Below are 21,553 nucleotides of genomic sequence, written 5' to 3'. Positions count from 1 at the left end.
AATGGCTGTCCAGTCTCTTCGTAAAACCTTCCAGTGTTGGAGCATTCCCAGCTTCTGGAGGCATCAACCTTTTTAGGCTGTTTTCATTCTTATTTGTGTTCAACAGGAAGAGATAAAACATTAAAGTACTGAATAAGATAAACCTGTAGAGGTAAATAAAAATTCACTAAAAAGAATGGATAATGAACACTTATGGGCATTCCAATAACGCGACAGGTTTGAGTTACCAAAATGGATGACGTTTATTTTAACAAAACAGTGCACATTTATTCCCAAGAAATGGGAATATTACATTACAACAATGCTACGTGCGAGAAGCACCCCCACCCCCTCCAAACATATAACCAAAAAAAAAAAAAATAAAGTTCTGAGAGGGTGCAGAAAGGAAACTCCCAAGTGTTTACAAAAACATTGAACCCCATTCACAAGAGAGCGACGGGACGGGCCCAGCATAACCTGTTGCCAAACTGAAGTCATTTAACGGGAGCCAAATCTGAGTTTGAAGCAGAAAAATCAGAGAAAAAACCATTTTTAACCACCATTTTTCTAGAGAAGAGATGAAGCTTAATCGAGACTAATTGCTAATGCTTTGGCTCGGCTGTTCTCTGCTTGGCAACGGTCCACCTTGCTACATTTGATATCCACAGCTGGATTACTATCCAGATATACTTTTGACAGCTGCCTGCCAGTAAGTATCCTGAAGCAGCACACTAAACACTGCACTCAAAACTCAGGGGGAAAAAACCCCAACCCCCTGCCAGTTCCTGGAGGCGTCTGGGCCTCTTAAAGGCTCAGAATAAAGGCCTCTTCCACAAAAGGAAAGGAAAGCAGCCCACCTCACACGCCGCTGGGGAAAAAGCGTAATTACTTTAGCGACGATTTGCAAGGCATGTTCGGGGGGAAAAGGCTGAGGGTGTCTTTGAAAGGTCTAATTTTACAGAGGATTCAAAATTACAACAGGAGCCCCAAAACACAAGTGTCGCTCGGCCTTTGCAGTCAATAAATAGCCTTGACAAGCAGGATGTAGAAACAGAACGTCCTTCTCTTTAAATGCTTCTGGTCCTCAATCCTGTCCGTGCCAAGGAAGGAGGAGGGCACCAACCTCACCCCTGTACGTTAAGCGCCGCCTCGTGCGCCCACGGTGGCCTCACTGCCCACGGAACCACTGTTCCTGATCGACCCAGAGGGCCGCCTCGCTGTCACTGCCTTCGAGGTCGCCTTCCTCTCCGCTGCCCTCCATGTCATCCACATCCTCCTCCTGGGTGGCGTCGGTGGGGCTTTCTTCTTTCTCCATCTTCTGCATGCCTTCCAGCGACTTCTGATCGTTGGGATCCAGACTGGGGTGGGGGGTGGGGGAGGGGAGACAGAAAGATCACGGCCTTGAGAACCACTCGACTGGCCTGCCCTCTTCTCAAGGCATCCTTGACGGGGGTTTTTTGGGTGGGGAAAGGAAATGTGCCGGGAGGCTCAAACGCAGAAACCGTTGAGGGTTTCAATTTTCTACCCTATTAAAAATGGAAGCTTTTTAAGTTCAAGTTGGGGGGAAAAAAACCCCAGCTGCGATTATTATTATTAATCCAAGTGAAACAGTCTATCTGAAAAGAGAACCTGGGCTTTTAAAAGGTGGGGAAAAAAGGGGGCCAAACTGAACCCCCAAAGGAATTTATGACAAGCAGGCTTCCAAGCGTGAGCTTTTTCAAACGGTGACCGTAAGTCAAAGAGTGCTGTACTTTAACTGGGAATACGGGAGTCACCAGAAACCGTCTTTAAGAGGCTGAGGCCTTTCTGCAGGGCTGGCCGTGAGAAAGAGACACACCGAACAGCCTAAGGGAGAGCAGAGGAGGGGGAGAACGAGGCAGGAACCGCCAGGGTTTGGAAAGGTTACCTTAAGGCGATGCTGTACTGGTCCATGGCTTCCTGATATTCATTGACTGCCACCAGGAAATCCCCCAACATCCGATGCAGGATGCAGTCGCTCTGGTTGGCCAAGGCGTTGCGGAGCAGAGCGATCCCGTCATCGTACTTCTGTTCTCGGCCTGTTGGGAACGGAACGGGAAAGTGGTCATTTGTAAGCGCCAGTTTGGTCTGGGGGTTAAAGCACCAGACTGGAAAGCAAAGAAGACGGCGAGTTCAAGTCCTGATTGTGCCATGAAAGCCAGTTGGGTGACTTTGGGCCAATCACCAGGAGACGGTGAGTTCTAGTTCTGACTTAGCCACGAAAGCTGGCTAGGTGACTTTGGGCCAGTCGCTCTTTCCCAGACCAACCTACCTCACAGGATTATTGTTGTGGGGAAAACGGGAGGAGGGAAGAGTTATTTTGTATGTGCTTGCTGCCTTGAATTATTTATAAATATAATAAAGGCATGATATAAGTATGTAAATTAACCAACCAACCAACCAAGAAAACCTCAATGCAAATTCCTGCTTCTGCAAATCTGCTCCCTTCCAGAGACCTCTAAAGGGTGCTGGATTTCACCCGTCCCGTGTCCGAGAGGGGGAAGCCCACTCACTGAGCAGCTCGGCCTTTTTGACCACGGCTTTGATGTAATCCGGGCGTTGCATCAGGGCCTTGTCCAGCAAGGTCTTGGCCTTCTCTTGGGCCACGGGGTCCTCCAGACAAACGGTGGCCAGCAGCGTCAGCGTCTGAGCGTTGGCTCCCAGGGTCTTGTAGACGTTGTTGGCCATCACGGTGGCCTCGCGGAGGCCGTTGGAGGCCAGATAGCATTCGATGAGGCCTGAAGGGCAAAAAGAGGCCGAGGGGAGAACCAGCAGAGAGAGGAGGCGGCTTCTTCAGCTCAGAAACAAAGCTAAGGCCAAGTGCAGCACGAGGAGCAGAAAGCTCAAAGCTCCAGAGGGGGTCTCAAAGGTGTTTTCAAAAGGCAACTGGACTTCCTTGGTTTCTTTCCTTGAAAATGTTTTGCTCCTCATCCGAGAAGCTTCTCCAGTTCTTGAAGAAGTTCCTTGGATGAGAAGCGAAACGTTTCCAAGGGGGGGAAAAAAACCAAACCCAAGAAAGTCCTGTTGCCTTTGGGACAACCGTGACCTGGATGATTTGAGAATCTCCAGAAACCTTCAGAGGTGCCCCCCCAATCTCTGCCCAGAAGATCAGAGGTGCCCCCAAAGGAAACCCAGAGCCTCAGTTCCCAGCCGCTGGGGATGTTCAGGCCCTCGAAATATTCACCCCGCGCTATCACTCACCTTCGTAGCAGTCCAGCCGGCACGGGGCGAGCCGGATTGCTTCGCGGAAGTGGATGATGGCCTCTTGCACTCTGCCCATGTTCCGTAGGGCGGCCCCTTTCAACAGCAGGGCCTGGACGCTGTTGCTGTTCAGCTGGATGGCTTTGGCCCCCAGGTACAAAGCTCGAGAGTAGCGCTTGCTGTAGAAGCTGTGGCAGCTGCGGGAAGGAGGAAGAGGAAGGCCCTCAAACGGCGCTCGGATGGATTCCGAACACTTTGAGGGAAGGAGGGGGACGGCGGCTGTTACCCTGAGACTACCCAGGGCTCTGCATGCTGGTCAGAGATGTTGAAGAGGCGGCATCCGAGGTTTTCCACATCCTCCAGGCGACCCTCCCGGGCCAGTAAGTAACCATAGACGTCCATTCCTAAGAAACACAAATGAAAGAAAAATAAACTTCAGAAAAACAAGAAAACTACTAAAAAAAACCTATTTAATCTGGAGAGATCCCAGGATCCAAATCCATCCTAACCCTAACCCTAACCCTCACAACGAACATGGCTTAAGATTATCTCTCTCTTTTTTTCCCAATCATATATTTGGCAAAGGGTTTGGAGAGCCCCTTCACTGGTACGCAAATTTTGCAAAACCATAAAACTGGAATTCTCTCTCATTGTTAAATTAGTTTTTTAAATGGAAAACGTCAACAATTCGTATTTTAATCCTATTCATTATCCCTGAATATTCCTGCCCAACACAAAATGTAAAAAGCCTTTGATGTTTTGTGCAGTAGCAGCGCAAAGAATCCCCCTTGCTGCTAATGTTATCGATGTTCCAACCACACACTTTTTTTGACCAATTAACAACTGAGACTTAACCATTTGCCTAATTTTAGTGAACTAAAATTATGAAATTGCTCTAATTCTTCTTCCATCTTCGCTGTCACTATAAATCTAGTGTTTTTCTTTCATTATAGCAGCAATGTTTCCTGGGAAGCAAGACCCAGCGGTTCAAGGGTGGCTGATTTCTAATGCCTGAAATTGCAAATTGAACGAAGGATTCAAACAGTTGTCCCTATTTTCTGGACACTAACCTTTTATTAAATAGGGATCCAACATTTGGGCCTGTTCAAATTTTAGTATGGCGTTCTTGTTGTCCCCGGCTCTGAAGTAGAGGTCTGCTAAACTGCCCAATATATCCACATTGTCTCTCAGGAGTGACTTTTTCTCCAGTGAGCTTTCGGGGGAAAAACAAAAAAGGAAAAATCGGAATTTGTTGTAAAACACTACTCTGGAGTACGCGTCTATAACGAACGCAGGGAAATTCTGTAATCCGGAAAAGGGTAAAATGTATTCTAGATTTTACAGTTGGCATTTGGGCTCCCACAACTTCTCCGAGCCAATCAGATTAAACCACCGGCAACGGCGCCTCTCCGTGGGAATGCTCACCAGATTGTGTTGATTGCTCTGGTGTTGTCGCCCGTGTGCACAAATGCGTACGCTTTGATCCACACCGAAAGCCAATCCAGATTCGGGATGCTCTGAATCACGTTCATGGTCAAGGAAGCCACTTCTGCGCCCTTCACCGAGAGCGACAACAAGCCTAGATGAGGACAGACTCTTATTATAATTTCCAGGCTGACAAAAGCAGGCTGAGCGCAACCAGACCAGGTTTGGGAGTTTAACAGGAGCTGAAGCCCGGCATGGCAGGAACAGACCAAGGACTTTCCAACCAAAATAATTCAGTTTTGGTAAAACTGAACTTTGGTAAAACTACCAAAGTAGTTTCTACCATTCCTGCACTTTATCTCCTTGTCTCCAAAGAGATAAGGTGCAAGTACATCATGCTCACTCAGAAGCCTTCCAGCATCCTTCCCCTGAACATTTTGACACTCAGCCAGACCTTGATGTCAAACTAGTCAACTTTACTCCTTGCCAACAGCGACAAGCAACGGGGGGAGCTACCTAGAATGGCATCGAGAGCCAGTGGGCACTGCCTCATGACCTCCTTGTAACTGGTCACCGAGGAACGTTCTTGGCCCGTCTTCTTGTACAGGCTGGCCAGCATCATGTTGATCTGCAACAGACAGGCGAGAGCAACTGCAGCAGTCAACCAAGAGGCCCTCAACCACCGCCACACAAGGCCCAGCCCTTGCGGCGGTGCCTTAGGCTCGGCAGCAAAGCGAAGCCCATGGAGAGGAACTTACCTTGGGCGTCCTCTGCCTGGAAGGGATGCCATCCAGGACGGCAATGGCGTCTTTGTCTTGCTTTAACATGGTGTAGCACTCGGCCATTTTGTATTTCACTTCGATTTCAGAAGGCAGACACTAGAAAATAAAGCAGGGGGTGTGTTTACTGTTTAATGGTTTTGTGGCTCCTGCGGCATCAAGATTTGCCCTCTGTTTAAAGGCAGCGCCTCCCGAGAAGCTGACATTATGCAAGAGGAATGATGTCCAGAATTGGGGAAAGTCCCTTTTCTGGACCGGGGTATCTGCTCTTGGTTGGTTAGATACCACCTGTCGATTCTTAGGGACCACATTCCTGCTCCAGCCCTCAGCCCCGTTATGAGCAATTCCTGTTAGGTTTAACGATACTTTATTTTCACTATTTTCAAGCTGCCATGTCAACTGTCCGAAGTGCCATCATTAAGAGGAGAAAGACAACATTCCGCCAGGGAACTCAGGGGGAGCGGAGTAACAGATGGAAACTAATCAAGCAAAGATCCAACCTCGAACTAAGAAGAAACTTCTCGACAGTGAGAAGAATTAACCAGTGGAATCTCCAGAGGTTGTGAGTTCATCACTGGAGGTCTTCAAGAAGAGACTGGACAGCCGTTTGTCCAGAATGCTTTAGGGCAGGGGCAGGCAACCTTGGCTCTTTTATGCCTCATGGACTTCAACTCCCAGAATTCCTGAGCCAGCTATCTGGGAGTTGAAGTCCATGAGTCATAAAAGAGCCAAGGTTGCCTACCCCTGGTATAGGGTCTCCTGCTTGAGTAGGGGGTTGAATTAGAAGACCTGCAAGGTGCCTTCCAGCTCTTATTGTAAGTGCAGGAAGGGGGTCAACCTCCTAAATAATCATGGTTAGAACCAGGCCATGCACCCACCTGGCTCTGGGGAGTGGAGGCTGCGCTGCCAGGGGAGGGCCGGACTTTGGAGGTCTTGCTCAAGGCCTTCTTCTGCTGCAGAGCCATGGTGTACTTGCTGACGGCGTTGCGGTACTCCTTATCGTGGAAGAGGGAGTCGGCGTGGTGAACCAGCAGCTGGTACTTCTGCGAGGGGGAGAACAGCTCCCTGATGAGATAAGATAAGCTTTATTGTCATTTTTTTTACTGTTGCCGCTCTCAAAGTGGAACATATACATGACACACACCTAAACCATGCTATATACACATGTGTATAGACCCACACCCCTACCTATACATAACAAATAAATATTAAATACTGCAAGAGAGTCCAGCGGGACCTGGAGTCAGAGTCAGCCTTCCCCTGCACATCCACCCTGCAAGGTAGGCCAAACTCAGAGAGAAAATGCAGCAGGACCAGCCTCTGGGAGGCAAACCCTACCGCAAATATTGGCAAGGTTAGGTTTCCCCCATCCCGCTTCCATCAGCTGGGATCCCACGCTACAACTCCCATCATCCCCAGCCCCAACACCCGCCTTCTGGCCAGATTTGGTACCCTCCATGTCTAGATTCCCTATCCCATCCTCCTGAGCCAGCCTCCCATTGAGTCTAGAGCAGTGCTTCTCAACCTTGGCCGTTTGCAGATGGGGGAACTACAACTCTCAGAATCCCCAGCCAGGAATTCTGGGAGTTGTAGTTCTTCCCCATCTTCAAGCTGACAAGGCTGAGGAGCACTGCTATGGAACCTCCACGCCCATCATCCGCAGCCCTAGCGAAGAGGAGGTTGTTGGCGGCGGGGCTGCTTTCTCCTGCCGATCGCTGCGTGGCCTCCTTTCCCCGCTTGCCCTCCTTCGTTGCCGGGGCCCCGCCTCACTCACGGGTTGTTGCCGCTCATGGTGAGCAGGAGGCCGCTGAGCAGCCGCACATTGGAGTGGAGCCCGGCGGCCGCCATCTCCCGCACATGGTCCACAACGCTCATGGCGACGGAGAAGCGAAGCAGCGGCGGCGGCGGCGGCGGCGGCGGCGAAAAGACTCTAAAATGGCGCCTCTTCGCGGGGTCCTCGCGCCGAAAGCGGCCATGACGCCGCCCGCCGCGCCCCCCTCGCTGGGGCTGTCTAACCCACGCCTGTCAGAAAAAAAAATAAAAGAACAGCCGCTTTTTCCAGAGAGAAAGGCGCCACCGCTCCGCGGATTTTCTCTCCTCTTCTAGAACGTATATATATATATATCCGTGTACAGTCTTTATCGTTTCTATAATTTGGGAAGGGTTTACAACAGGCACTGAGCTAGACAGCTTGCTCTAAACCAGCCTAGAAAATAGGAAACGGGAGAACGGTATCTTCTGAGCATGCGCGGAAGAGAACCCACTTCCTTCGCCAACCGGGCGCCCCCAGCACTATAGTGCAAAGCCCTTCCCCATCTATACTTATAGCTAGACAGCGCTGGGTCGTACCAGATCCTTGGCAAGATGTTTTTATTTGAAACTAAATAAGGATGAGAGAGAGCTAGAACATTTTGCTCCTTATAGCAACGGGCTATAAAGCAAGAGAGCTTTATTTATGCAGTTAATAGATTTATATATATATGGACCCCAACTCACACAGGGTGAATCTGTGCTCTCTTTTGTGCATGTTTTCTTGCAAAGAATGGCTTTGTGCTATGCAATTGTGGGCCTGCTTCTTTCTTGCCCTACACTGCTTGCACAGGACTTGAACTTCGGAGCAGATGTACCCTGCAAATCCATTAAAAGTTCCTAACAGTCTTCCCTAGCCAATGCCCTCTGGACGTCTCCTTCCCTACTGTAATTCTCAGCCATTGCGAATAATAGCTAAGCTCTTCTGAATTCAAGCTGGACAGAGGAAATATAGACAGAACTTTTGTTTTTTATTATTATTATCAAGCTTGACAAAAATTGCACATGATTTTTTCTTAGCTCCATCCTTCCTCCCATCAGCGGTCTTGCATCCAGAAACGCCTTTTCTCTTTCAGTAGAAAACAGCAATATTATCGGACTGTCCCTGGGAACAGAGTGCTTATAAGCAAAGATCTAGCCACTCTCCTCACTGTCCTGGTCCTGATAAGCTTTTGTTCATGAATTGCCTTTTCACAAAACAGGTCCACCACTAGGAGAGAGAGAGAAACAATAGTAACAGAAAGGCAGTTGTCACCAGAAACCACAACAGTCACTTAAACCCATTTTCAAGACCCGAGACTCACTTTAAGTGGCTAAACTCCAAATGAGCAATCTTAGATTGACACAGTCTTAAAATATACCCAATATTTCAACTGTTTTTCTGTTCTTTTCTTTCAGCATAAACGGGAAGAGCCTCTCACCTTGCTGGGTTTGTCACTCTGGGGATCAAAGACCTTTTCGCAAAGCCTCAAGCCGGTTTCTTGCCTCAGTTGCTGCAAATACCCTCGCATAACCTCTGAAAGGGGAAAAGAACACGCTCAGCTGGAAACGGATCCGGTTACAGCATTCGCAAGTTAAAGAATCAAAGCTTAAGATTCTCCCCTTTCTCCCGAAACACCAGCTTTTCTAGAAACTTTTTTTTTTTGCAAAAGATCTGCATTTTTCTCTCTTATGTGAGCCCATTTTAAAGCAAGATAAGACCCTTCCTAATGAACGGATTTAAACCAACCAGCCATCATCATCATCATCATCATCATAAGTTGGAAGGGACCTTGGAGGTCATCTAGTCCAACCCCCTGCTCAGGCAGGAAACCTTATACCATTTCAGACAAATGAGTGTCCCTACTTTTGATAGACTTTTGAATGGATGTTTAAATTGTGGCTCAAATGCAGGAAACTGAGCCCTGACATAGGTACTTGGTAAATTATTATTATTATTATTTTATTATTTTGACTTATATACCGCTCTATTCCCGTAGGACTCAGGGCGGTTTACAGGGCAATTAAAATCATACCATACAAAAGTTAAAAAATTTAAAACAATTAATTAAATTTAAAGCCCAAAGTTTAAAAAGTTAAAACATTAAGACCCAATTAAAACCCCTCAGTCTAGGCCCGACAGCTCAAAGAGCCAAGTTTTCAGGTCCCGGCAGAATGAGCGGAGGTCGGAGGCAGACCTAAGTTCCATTTATTGATGAATAAATGGTAAATTTATTCCAATTGAATAAAATAAACCCAGAATTCCTTTGCCAGTAGGAATGGAAAAATGTCCAACAAAACCTTAATTTTCAGTGACATGGAGAAAGCAGTTCCAGGAAACCCTGGCTAAGTTGCATATTATTCCGACGCTACACATAGAGGTGAGCTGCACAAAACTCAGGTGTTCTTATATCTAGCTAGCCATGTTTACGAATGAGATTGGGTACAATAGCTTGCAATTTTCCTTTTTTCCCCCAGCCTGCTTACCTTCTTCCTGCTTGTTGCTGGGTCTGGCGTAAAGAGCGTTCAGTGGGAATCCTGGTTCTCCAGGCATTGGGAAATTGGTGATCCCCAAAGTATACATTTCTTTTTCCCCCTGGCCTTTGGAATTGCACTGAAAATTTAAAAAAAAGAAAAGAAAAATAAAAACCAATTTCAGTCAGTTTCTCTCTGAAATACGCTTTTATTTTTATTTTTATTTTACCGGCAGGGTCTGTTTTAGAAAAGAAGAATGTCACAGTCATCTTACAGTTTGTATTACATTTTATTTATTTGGATTTCTGAGGGGTTTTTTGTTTACTTAAAAAAGGCACTGCTTTTTATTTTAAAGGACCACAGAAAACCCAGCCCCCCCTTACCTTCTGTAACTTTTTCAAGCACTCCGAAATATAGAGAGTTATGTAGATCAAGGTTCTGTCAGCCTCATTCTGCAAGAAAGAAAGAATTGAAGATGGAGTATCAAACCGGCTTTTTTCCCTCTCAAAAATTGATTTTCTTTTTCTCTTTAATCTGTCACTGAGAGACCTGAGGGATCATTTCTAAGCCCACTTCCCCTTACCTTGATTTCATAATTTTTAAAGAACACATTGGCTTTGAAGTAGTATATGGCTTCATCAATTACGTCCATATCTTTCGCTGGTTAAAAAAAGGGAAACACAATGTCTTTTGAGTCATCATGAAAAAAAAAGGAAATTTCCTAAAAAAACACCCAAAACTGCCTCCTTACAAGGAAGCTGTTGTAGCGTAATACGTTCATTTAATTGATTACTAACACTTCTGTGCTGCACAAAACCCCCAGAGGATTAACAACAGCACAATGACAATATCTAGTGTTATAATAACGGCTCTAACCAACAGGAGTGGGTGCTAAAATTCCAAAGTATCTCCAAATATTCTCTCAGAGAGCCAAAGGTTTTTCAGTCAATAGGATAGTTGGCTGGCGGATCCTGGGAGTTGAAGTCCACCCATATTAAAAGTTCCTTAACTGAGTAATCCAACGTGGGGAGGCAAGGATAACGCAGAGCAGATCCGCCCGAAGTGGACTTACTTTCGCGAGGAGCAGGTCCTTTGAACTGACTCCTGATCGGCAACAGAGCCATGTTCCCCACGAGTTTGATGTCGGGGTCCATCAAAGTGGAGTGATAGGCCTGTGAGGGAAAAGAGGGGTGGGGGTTGATCGACAGCGAAGGAGGACCACGCCTGGGCAAAACCGTGGGTGGCTTTCTCCTTCAGAAGGTGCCACCACCAGATCTGCTTTGAAGGCATGAAAGCAACTAGAAACATCATGGAGGGTCTGCAACCTACGGCCCACCAGTTCCAGCCTGGCCGGAGGGAGTAACCACCAGCATTTTAACCAGTCCAGCATTTTGCTCCTGGGTGGGGGGGAGAAACAGGGAACCCTTCATTCCATCACACCCCAGACAGACTGGCTGTTCTAACCTTGGAAGATGGACTTTTCCTGGCAGGAACCCCAACCCGGCGCCCCCAATATCATGCCCCACATTCCCCCTTCTACAACTGGGAGTTATGGGGTGGCCCCGCTGCCCTGGCAGCCCCCGGGCCCACCCCCACCCGTTTCTTCAGAATGAGATGGAGGAAGGGGGGGCAACCCACCCACCCCCAACGCCCAGGGCAGGCAGCGAAACAGGATGGGGTTCTTTTCCCGCAGGGCTGAAAGGGATAGTGGGGTGATGGGTGGAAGAGCAGGCAAGACCCATCCCCACGTGCACAATCCCAATGACACCCGTGTTCAGCAATGCACTTCCTGCTTCCCCACCTCAGGCCCGCTGAGCAGGCAAGCACCACCCATGCACAACCACACACCAAAAGACACACTGCAGCTTTGTGTTAACTTTTGTGCTCATCACCCTTCCGGCTTCCTTCACTGCCCCCAAAGCCAGCCAGCCAGCCCGCAACGCCTCCGCCTTGGCTGCCCGCTCGCCCGGCTCGCCTTGCAGGCAGCAGCCCCTTCTGGCGGCTCTCGGGCCGGCTGCCCCTTCCCCTCACCGGCATCTCGGCGGCGACGGCTCCTCCGGGCGCGGACGCGGTTTCGGGCGAGGCGATGTCCGGGCAGCGGCCGCTGTGTGAAGGCGGCTTCGCTTCCTTCCTCTTCCAGCTGCGCGCCGCCGGCAGGGGGCGCCGGAGGACACAGCGCAGCTGGCCCGGGCTCGGCGGACTTCAACTCCCAGCATGCCTTGCCGGGCGCAGGCGCATTGTAGGAAGCCCAAGCACATCTGGCTCTGCTAAAGCGCTGGAGAGCAGACTGAGCGTAGAAACCTTTGTAAAAATTTAACCAGGCAGATTTTTTTTTGGACTTTGGGAGATTCCCCATGGAAACACATCCTCCCTGCCTTAGATAGAGGGCCATATTAATTATTATTATTATTTATGAAACTTGTAGGTCACCAATTTTCAATGACCGGTCTGCACAGTCACCCAGATGTTCAGGCTGGATTTGGCATTTTTGTTCACTTATTGAGTGAACAAAAGGACTACGGGGAGGCAGATGTTATTGTTTAACAATATTAAAGGTATCAGCACGGGATTATTTTAATTTATTAAAATTATATGCCACCTGAATTCTCAACAAGTTTGGGTAGCTCACACACAACCGAAGAAATGACAATAAAAACAATTTTTAAAAAAGCAGCAAGTGCCAGGAACCGAGGGGGTGTCCTTTTCTTTTGCTAGGATGAAAACGGTTTTTGGATCCCCTTTTCTGATCTCCAGTGGTCTCTAAATATGGAACATGGGAGGTCAAAGTTACGCCTGTTGAATTTCAGCCTGCATATAACTGCCATTGGCATAGGACTGCTTTGGCATAGTTTTAAGACCAAGTCCCAAAGATTACACCACACACAATTGCAATAAAATAATAAGCCCGTCTGAGTTTTGGCCCCTCTTTTGTTTTTCTAAGTAAAACGAACCACAGTACTATAAATAATGTCAAGGCAAACCTGAAGATTCTTTTCCGTTCACTCGGAAAACCACCAAGAGAAAGAAAAACGAAACACAATAATTTATTTCTTCTAATGCACACGTAACATCTTCCAAAAATAAAACTCTGTGGCGCGACCCATTTTTATACGCTAAACCCCCTTGTGAGCAAAGAGTCCCGTTCTTCGATTGCTTCCAACAGTTTGTGAATTTTGAAATGCAACGTGGAGAAACGCAACACCTTTTTCTGTGCGTTTGAACTAAATTGAAACCTTTCATTCATCCACTCGATCCTGGAAGAATTCATCAAAAGCTGAAGATTTCTCTTCCTCTTTTTCCTGTACAAAACACAACATTTCATTTCAGAAATGATTTAAGCCCACACAGCTGCCCAAAAGAAGAGAAAAAGACCGCAGGTCTTACTACACTGCAACTGTTCCTTGTAAAACCAAGATATGCTGTCTTTCTAGATAAACTAATCCAGGTTTCTACAAGACTTTTTGCATCAGGGCAGGAAAAAAAATCAGTCCAGAATAAAGCTCCTGCATGCAAGGTTACTTATTTCAGACCTGAAAGAGGTTCAAAGTAATCCTATTTTTTTGTCTGTGTAACACTGTGTGTTTTGTGTGTGTGTGTGTGTGTGTGTGTTTTGTGTGTGTGTGTGTGTGTGCGCGCGCGTGAGCTACTTTGTTAGACACAGAAACAATGAATCAGAGAATTGGAAGGAACCTAAAAGGTCTTCAAGACCACCCCCACCCCCACCCCCACCCCCACACTGCAGAATTCACTACATCGATTCTAACAGCTTGTTTGAAAACTTCCAGTGAAGAGGAAAGTACTCTTCAGTCACCCATTCTACTGATTTGTATGTATATCCCAGGAGCAAAGGCACAGCTCCACTTCCTTTTTTCCCCCCTGCACAACAAACTTGCGAGGTAGGACGGGCTGAGCTATACTGACCCAGTCCAGTCTTATTCCCTGGGCTTTCACAGCTCTGTTGCCCACTTCCTCTTTGCCTGCTTTACACTTTGAGAAGCTGTGTCCCTCCCAGCTTTCAGGGAGAGAGTTCTAATCCTGACACTGTTTCTTTTTAGCTGGTGGAGTGAAGGGGGGCGGGAATCCAGACCAAATTTCTGGGTACTAAAATAACCCACATCTGTTTTATTAGTTCAGACTGAATTAAGATGGCTTGGAATTGGCAGTGGATCCTTAGGGAAAATGACACCGGCTTTTGCCAAAAGGGCTTGGCACCTTTACCTTTGGCTCCTTAAATTCCAGGTCTTCCCCGTACTGAATGGCAAAATCAATATGCTGCAGAACGATGCTGATGCTCTCCTCGTCGGAGCGATCAAGCGGCAGGAAGCGAACCATGCTGTAATCATCGATCTAAACGGAACACACCACACACAGTCGGTTTGGAGAGAAGAAACCGGATCGGTTATTATTAACTTCATCCTTCTTCTCTTATTCAGGATTTGGGAACTAACTTCCCCATTTTCCGCAAATAAGGCCACGGAGGTCAGGGAGCCATGTGTGGAAATATATACCCACCACCTACCAAGCCACAGATAGCTTTGGTTAATTTCTTAAACCGCCTGCTTTTGAGCAGGTCTGTCGAATCATCCAGGGAAGAGTACATGTCCGGATCCAGATATCTGGAAGAAATTGACTAGATTCGTTAAACCGCCAAAAGCATCAATGCTAGTTTTTTTCCCTTTGCCTCTTCAGTGCTTTTTTTAAAAATTGCACAATTTCTTTGACCCCTGGCAAGAAGTGAAATCTAGAAGATCAAATCAGACTCAGGACTGAAGCCAACCTCCCCAGGGTCAAAACGCCCCCCCCCCAAATTCCCAGGCAAAGCGGGAGCCCTTCCTCGCTCACACTTACTTTTCGATCTCGTTTTTTGCTTTCTTGCTCAACAAATCCATCTTGGACATGACATTAACCTGGGGAATCTCTAAGGAAATCATGGCACTAAGAGCTGCCATCGCACCGGAAATAAACTATCATCAGAAGGAGACAGGACAGAAAAAGAAATGTGATTACCGCATTCCTCAAAATGTGATCCATTGAACGCCCACAAAAGGGTCACTGCAAACGGAAGCAATTGATAAACCAAAATTGTGCCACCATACAGGACAAAATCAATAATAATATCTCTCTGGTCGTCCACAGCAGGAGATTTCAATTTTCAATACCTCTGAATCAGGAAGATACCTTAAAAGATTCCACCATGAATTGAGAATCGACCAGGAAAACACCACAGACGTGAAATTCCCACTGTTGCAGCTTCTCTGCAAATTGTTTCATCACAGGCAAGTGAGTGTAGAGTTCAATCTGACCTAAAAACAAATAGGTTTATTCGTTTCAAGTAGCCGTCTCCCAATTCCACAGAAGAAAACCTCAAGGTCACTGCAGAGAAGATATTTAAAATTAGAAAGAATCAGACATCAACAAGAACAATCCCAAAATGACCATTTGTCTGCGCTGGAGGAACCAAAAAGAGATACTCTTTGACTCTCATAAAATGCGATATATCTTCCCTCTCTGCTTTATTATCATCGTACTAAAGTTTACAGATTTCTTCCACACCTTCAAGGCCCCAAAGTGCCAGAAAGATTATAGCCCCTGAATTTCCACAGCTTCAAAATTTTATTCATTTACTTATTAAATGTTCATGCTGTCCATCTCCCCTGAAAGGTGGGCAATTAAAGCCCATTTTTAAACTAAAGTCAAACAAAACAAGTGCCAATCATCCTCATCCTTCATCCAAGGGTCCAGGAACGGTATCCTACCCCTTTCCTCAGCTTACCTGGGCAATCGAACAGGATGTAATCATCCTCCACGTGACCAAGGCATTCTTCCAGCCAATCAAAATTGTTTGCAAAATATTCCATGCAAAAAACTAAGCCGCCGTTGGGGCCGAACCGGAGGGAATGATCTTCCATGACATCGTCCACTTCAATCAACTCTCGGATATCTGAAAGATAAAGGGGGTGGGGGGGAGGAGGAGGAGGAGGAGGAGGAGGGACCCAGCCTGTATTTGCCAGACCAAGACCAAGATTTGTCACCATGCCCGGTTCATCTCAGGGAAAGATGCTTGGAGTCAAAAGAATCCCAAACGGATAAATTCTCAAATGAGCTGCTTCTTTCTCAACCCAACAAGTCCTTTGGAGGTCCCAGGCAACCCCCAGTCTTAAAAGAGAGACCCCTTTACCTGCCATGACATCGTAGTCGAAGTGTTCGGCTGCTGGATCGAGGTTCACCACCTGCACGGACCGGTTGAGGGCTTCGCAGTGCTGGACCATGATAGAGCAATAGGTGCTCTGGGAGAGGAGAGGAGAGGATCGGTTGGCGGGGGCCGCAAAAGCTCCCCACGATCTCAGGTTGGCTACTCACCTGGAACTCCGCCCGCAAAGGAGGGAAGTCAAGGCACAAATAATAAATAATAATAAACCTTTATCGTCAAAGTACAACATGTGTACATTGAGATTAGCTGAGCCTCCCCCCCCCCCGTGCTCTCTCCCCCCAACACACAGGATGGATCTGGAGACAGTGCAACTACCAGCCACTAGATGGGCGGGTGGACTTCAACATGCTGGCTAGGGAATTCTGGGTATTGAAGTCCACCCACCCGTCTAGTGGCTGATCGTTCCACTGTCTCCAGATCCACCCTTGTCCATCCGTCTTCAAGTGGCCAAGCTTGAAACACGTTGCTCCCCCCCCCCGCACAAGAGACCTTGTAGCCCCCAAGCCAAAGCCCCCCGACTCACCTTCCCGCTCCCCGCAGGCCCCATCACCAGCTGGGCATAGCGAGGCATGGCCACCCCCGGGGCCAAGAAAGCCGCCCCGGAGCGAGGGTAAAGAGAAGGAAAAAAAAGACCACAACGAATGTGAAGGCGCTTGATCCAAAGAACGACCCGTAGCCGCCTCCTCGGCCCTTCCTTCCCGCCGCTCTATGGTTTGCGGCTCGCTTCCGCGAGCACAGCGACTCCCAGGGAGGAAGAGGAGAAAAAGCCGAGGAAGGGCAGCAGAGGTTTTCCCTCTAGTCCGCCAAGACCTGCGGCGCTCTCGCGAGATTTCCCACCTGCCTGCCTGCTGCTGCTGCTGCTGCTGGACGTCCGGCGAAGCCGCCCGCCTGGAGGGGGCGTGCGGGTAAGGGGGCGCCCGGGGGAGACCCGGGGTTCCCCGCCTTTCCCCAGCCCGGGATGGGCATCCCGTCGCTCTTGGCTCGGGCATCTCGTGACGCCCCCCAACCACCTAGGGGGTCCCGAGTCCTCTTTCTGGGGTTTTTTTCACCATTGAGCCTTTGCGGGGGCTCCCTCGGGGGGTCTGGCTGGGCCACCCTTTGGCTGGGGGGGGGTTGGGTGGTGTTGCTGGGCATCTTTCCCAGCTCTCGTCCCCACCCCCTCCAATTTGGCATCCAGGCTCCTCCTTGGCAGTGTTGCAGACCCCACCTTCTAGATTGGGGTGCAACTGCTTTGGGCTTCCTTTGGGGGGTGGGTTTCCCATCCAAGGATGAAGCAAGCCCGGTTGTACTTCACAATCAGACTTCCTCTGACACCAGCATTTGCTTGCGAATATTTTTCCCCCGATTTGCACAGATTCTTCCCCCGCCCCCCCCAAATAAAGTCACACGCCTGCGAGAATCCCTCACCTTGCCCAGCGTCCCCAGAAGTTGGGATTTCAGAAGAATGCAGGATCTCTTGCCAGCAGCCAGGAAGAGGCTGGCTATTGTGGTCGCTGAAGTTCCACTCTGTGGAGGTCCTCAGGCTGGAGAAGGTGGCCCCAATTCTCTCTGACTCTTCCCTTGGAGGAAAGTCATATGCAGAAGTAGACCATCAGTAGAGTAACCTGGCAAACAAACGATTTCGGAACACGCAGATGGGCAACTAATTTCACAAGCCCTCATTCGTAGGCCACTTTAAAGTTTTCTGCCTTTTATGATCGCTGGAAGTCAGTTAGTTGCCTGTCTGTTTCTAGGTTTGGCGTTTGAACTGGTTTCTGGACTGGGGAGACGGCGATGGAGACGGCGGAGCCTGTGGCCCCTGACTGCCAAGGAGACCAAAGATATAATGCCAGACCAGATACGGACTACCCCCTTCGCGTGCTCTACTGTGGAGGTAGGTGTGAAAAAGACAGCTTCTTCATAAGTTACCGGTGGGTTTTCTTTCCACTTATCCTAGTTCAGGCTACTTGCAGATTATCCAGGTTTGGACAGTAGAAAGTGCTTTATCTAGAACAGTGTTTCTCAACTTCAGCAAATGTAGCTAGCTAGGGAATTCTGGGAGTTGAAGTCCACATAACTTTAAAGTGGCTGAGGTTGAGAAACACTGTCATACAGTTGGCAGATGCCTTCCGTGCAATTTTAAAAATGAAAACAGGCATTCACAAAAAAGATAGGAATTAATACGTTACAAGTTAGCCTATTTTACAAAATGGCGTTCTGTAACTAAGAAAACACTAATTAGAAAGACCAGTCTTAAACATGGGATGGAAGGCTTGTGGTTTTTCTGATATTATCAGATCACAGCTTCCAGCATCTCTTTTCATTGGCCATGCTGGCTGGGGCTGCTGTGTATTGTGGTACAAATGCATTTTGAGATACCTTATCTTAAATAGATTTTTTTTAAGCTGGATTATACAAAAGATCATTATCATTGCTTTAAACTCTTCCTGTTTTCTTCCCCAGTCTGTTCCTTGCCAACGGAGGTGAGTAGCATTCGTTTTTGCTTTTGCTTGGTTTGTGCAGTCAATGAAAAAGGAGTGACTAGAGAGCTTTTAAAAAAATTATCTTGTATAAAGATTTAATTGGAAAACTAAGTTGGTTAGAATTATGCCAGCTCAGCCTATTCACAGTTGCACTGATCTCACTGAAGATGGCTAAAACAGCTTTTATTATAGAAAAGGGTCATCCAACTAGACTCTCCTTTCCCTGTGTGGAAAGATGATCTGTGACATGCATTTGTCCAAAATGATTTTTTTCTCTGCTCTTACATGCAAGTCCTAAAGATTTGTGTTAATGCTATATAGATTTTGCCGTTCTAAAGAAATAGCTTTACTCTGTTTTTCCCCCCTCCAGTATTGTGAATACATGCCTGACATGGCAAAATGCAGGCAGTGGCTAGAGAAGAATTTCCCAAATGAATTCGCGAAGATTACTGTAGGTAAATACTCTCTGTTACCTTTTGAGCATGAAATTCCTTTCCTAACCCTATCCTCGTTTGTCTGGGAAACCATTGCATTAAATCCAGTGGGATTTTCTGGGTGGCAGAGAGGACTCCAAAGTTGCATTTTGTGAGAAAATAATACCAATAGGGCGGCTTAATTTGCTAAATGGAAATAACTCTCAGTAGGATCATCGTAAGGAAGGGAGCCTCGTAAAAAAAGCCCCATAAAGAAATCTATAACCGCTCTCTTTATTTGTTTGCAAGACTCCGACATCCCTAATAACTGGGTATATTTGAATTCCAGAAAACTGCCCTAAACAAGAATCTGGCATCGGAGAAGGCCAAGGAACAATCGGTGAAGAGGAAGAAAAGAAAAAACAAAAGAGAGGCAATGATTCAGCTTTTTTTTCCCCTTAAGACCTTATAAATGCACACTGCAGTTTTTCTTTTGGTGTCGTCCAGGATTAGAACTCCAGACACCTCTGGAGCACCCCAGGCTGGGCAGGGCGAGCTCAGCTATTGCTGGGGCGGTGAGAACATAGAATTATAGGGTTGGAAGGGACCCTGGAGGTCTTCTAGTCCAACCCCCTGCTCAAGGTAGTTTGAGAGGTGACTTTGTAGACGGTGAGAGAGTCAGAAAGACAGCTGGCCTCTTTTTTTTTTGCATCCTGCAAGCTAGATTTTGAAAAGCTATTTATTCCCTTTCCTTTCTGTGTGCCCGCCAGGTGGAAGGGGTCAGATAAAACAGAAGAAGAAAACGGTGCCTCAGAAAGTGACGATAGCAAAAATCCCCCGAGCGAAGAAAAAATACGTCACGCGAGTATGCGGCCTTGCGACTTTTGGTGAGTGAAGCAAAACCACGTTTTTACAGAGGTCTCTGGGCTCAGTGGAGATCAGCCAGTATTAAAGACCAATTTATCTCTGGAGCAGCTTGCGAGCTACCAAGGAGAGTGGGCTGGGACCAGTTTTTTGAAGCTGGGAATCTATATTCTAAATGATGCGAGAGCCCCCTTTGAATGTGGGCCTACAATTTTGGGCTTAAGGTCAGGATAGAGAATTTTTTCTTCCATAATAATAATGTAATAATGCCGCTTGGGGGGGTGTGAAAGCCCTAATAAGCAGGCATATACATAGAATGAAGGCTACTGCTAAGCTTGTAAGCCGCCCTGAGTCTTCGGAGAAGGGCGGGATATAAATGGGATTAAAATAAAAATAAAAAAATATAAATGGAATTAAAATAAATAAAAAATAATCTGACTCGGTTGTTTCACATCTGACTAGGCGGGATTCTGGGTTGGCTGCCAATCTTGTCACTGTGTAAAGACTTTGGTGGTTTCGAACACAGTTTGTCAAAAGTGGCAATGTTAAGGTCGGTGGACTTCAACTCCCAGAATTCCCCAGCCAGCATAATGTAGGTGGCTGAGGAATTCAGGGAGTTGAAGTCCATCTGTCTTAACATTGCCCATTTTGAAAAACCCTGGCTTTAGATACTGGTAACCGAGCACCAGCAGCAGCAGCGTGTCTTGTCTTTTATTTCTTTTTCTCTTCTCCAAACAGAAATAGATCTCAAGGAGGCACAAAGGTTTTTTGCTCAAAAGTTTTCCTGTGGTGCCTCCGTCACCGGAGAAGATGAAATAATTATTCAGGGAGATTTCACAGATGATATCATCGAAGTGATTCAGGAAAAATGGCCCGAGGTAAGCCACCACAACTCATTGGAGTGACTGTCTGTTAAAAAGAGCTTTTTCATTCAAGTTGCCGGAGTGGATTTTCCGTTGCATTTAAGACTTTGCAGTGGAGCTGTAAAGTTGAAATTCCATGATATCCTGGTGGGGAATTAGAAACTGACATTGTGTTATGTTAAGTTGCTATGACAGTTGACTCTTTGCTGAAATGGATCGATTACATCCCATTAAGCTATTGTCGAATTCTAGCAACCATATCAATAGGTTTTTTTTCGTGAATTCTCTAAAATATTAAAAGATTGGTGGGAATGGCTTAGAAACCCTCAGGCTTATATTTTGAGAGATATGCTTATGAGACTAGAGGTGTGGGGAGGGAAAAGGGGGGAAAAAGTTGGGTACTAGGTTTGTTTTTCTTCCCTCCCATACCTATTTTCCTGTATGCCACGTCTTCAACTAGTTTTGTTAAACTAGCTAAAAATCACTAATTGGGCACGGGGATATAATCTGTTGACTGATTGACTCTTACTTAGGTAAAACTTGGAATTAAAGAAATTTCTCTTCTTCCCACCACCAAATAATCTTTGAAATTCAAGATATTCAATTCATTTCCATATGATCCTTTCTGGTGTGATAATACATTTGAACTTCTGTGCTGCAGGTGGATGATGACAGTATTGAAGATCTAGGAGAAGTAAAGAAGTGAGATTGCTTTGGAAAACCCACAACACAAGTTTCTGCCTTTTTTGGACAAAGCCCCGGTTCTAAGCCAATATAATCCAAGTGGGACTTGCCTGTCAGTTGAAGAGGCATGTTTCCTTGGTGGCATTTTTACTGTTGTCTGCTGCTTTTTATTTTTTTGTCTGTGATACATTTTTTTGCCAAAGTTTAAACTTGGGGAAAGTGAGAGTATCATGCTTCGGCTGGAAATAGAGATTTAATCTAATAAAGTTGTTAACTGTTCTTTGCTGTGTGTGTCTCCTTCATTTTCTTAACTCAGGATTTCAACCCAAGTTGGCAGCTTCCTCGAAAGCGAGGCCTAGCCTAATATATGAATGTAGCCCCTAGGGATGTG

At 46.9% G+C, this 21,553-nt stretch overlaps 4 protein-coding genes across 4 annotated transcripts; 1 reads left to right on the top strand and 3 right to left on the bottom strand.

The window, feature by feature from the left end:
* Nucleotides 1–223: 223 nt before the first annotated feature.
* ANAPC7 (anaphase promoting complex subunit 7) lies at nt 224–7,343 on the bottom strand. The gene is made up of 11 exons (XM_081339197.1): nt 7,177–7,343; nt 6,281–6,467; nt 5,382–5,501; nt 5,140–5,251; nt 4,624–4,777; nt 4,269–4,411; nt 3,485–3,602; nt 3,199–3,395; nt 2,511–2,735; nt 1,886–2,036; nt 224–1,337 (listed from the first exon to the last, which is right to left on the bottom strand). The coding sequence occupies exons 1-11, from the start codon at nt 7,275–7,277 to the stop codon at nt 1,148–1,150; spliced, it is 1,698 nt and encodes a 565-aa protein (XP_081195323.1). The 5' UTR covers nt 7,278–7,343; the 3' UTR covers nt 224–1,147.
* Nucleotides 7,344–8,139: 796 nt separating this feature from the next.
* Nucleotides 8,140–11,826, bottom strand: ARPC3 (actin related protein 2/3 complex subunit 3). Its single transcript, XM_081339229.1, has 7 exons — nt 11,697–11,826; nt 10,738–10,837; nt 10,249–10,325; nt 10,049–10,117; nt 9,678–9,804; nt 8,633–8,727; nt 8,140–8,421 (listed from the first exon to the last, which is right to left on the bottom strand). The coding sequence occupies exons 1-7, from the start codon at nt 11,700–11,702 to the stop codon at nt 8,359–8,361; spliced, it is 537 nt and encodes a 178-aa protein (XP_081195355.1). The 5' UTR covers nt 11,703–11,826; the 3' UTR covers nt 8,140–8,358.
* Nucleotides 11,827–12,693: 867 nt separating this feature from the next.
* GPN3 (GPN-loop GTPase 3) lies at nt 12,694–16,590 on the bottom strand. Its single transcript, XM_081339215.1, has 8 exons — nt 16,400–16,590; nt 15,844–15,952; nt 15,439–15,606; nt 14,844–14,968; nt 14,514–14,629; nt 14,185–14,281; nt 13,884–14,012; nt 12,694–12,964 (listed from the first exon to the last, which is right to left on the bottom strand). The coding sequence occupies exons 1-8, from the start codon at nt 16,445–16,447 to the stop codon at nt 12,902–12,904; spliced, it is 855 nt and encodes a 284-aa protein (XP_081195341.1). The 5' UTR covers nt 16,448–16,590; the 3' UTR covers nt 12,694–12,901.
* Nucleotides 16,591–16,608: 18 nt separating this feature from the next.
* DENR (density regulated re-initiation and release factor) lies at nt 16,609–21,441 on the top strand. The gene is made up of 8 exons (XM_081339221.1): nt 16,609–16,781; nt 17,610–17,749; nt 18,319–18,338; nt 18,709–18,793; nt 19,101–19,184; nt 19,522–19,638; nt 20,354–20,493; nt 21,140–21,441. The coding sequence occupies exons 2-8, from the start codon at nt 17,650–17,652 to the stop codon at nt 21,182–21,184; spliced, it is 591 nt and encodes a 196-aa protein (XP_081195347.1). The 5' UTR covers nt 16,609–16,781; nt 17,610–17,649; the 3' UTR covers nt 21,185–21,441.
* The last annotated feature ends 112 nt before the right edge of the window (nt 21,442–21,553 follow it).

Source organism: Vipera berus, assembly GCF_964194415.1.
Source record: "Vipera berus genome assembly, chromosome: 14".
Classification (NCBI taxonomy): Eukaryota; Metazoa; Chordata; class Lepidosauria; order Squamata; family Viperidae; genus Vipera; species Vipera berus.
Note: the sequence above shows the minus strand (reverse complement) of the source record. Positions and strands in the feature narration are given on the sequence as shown.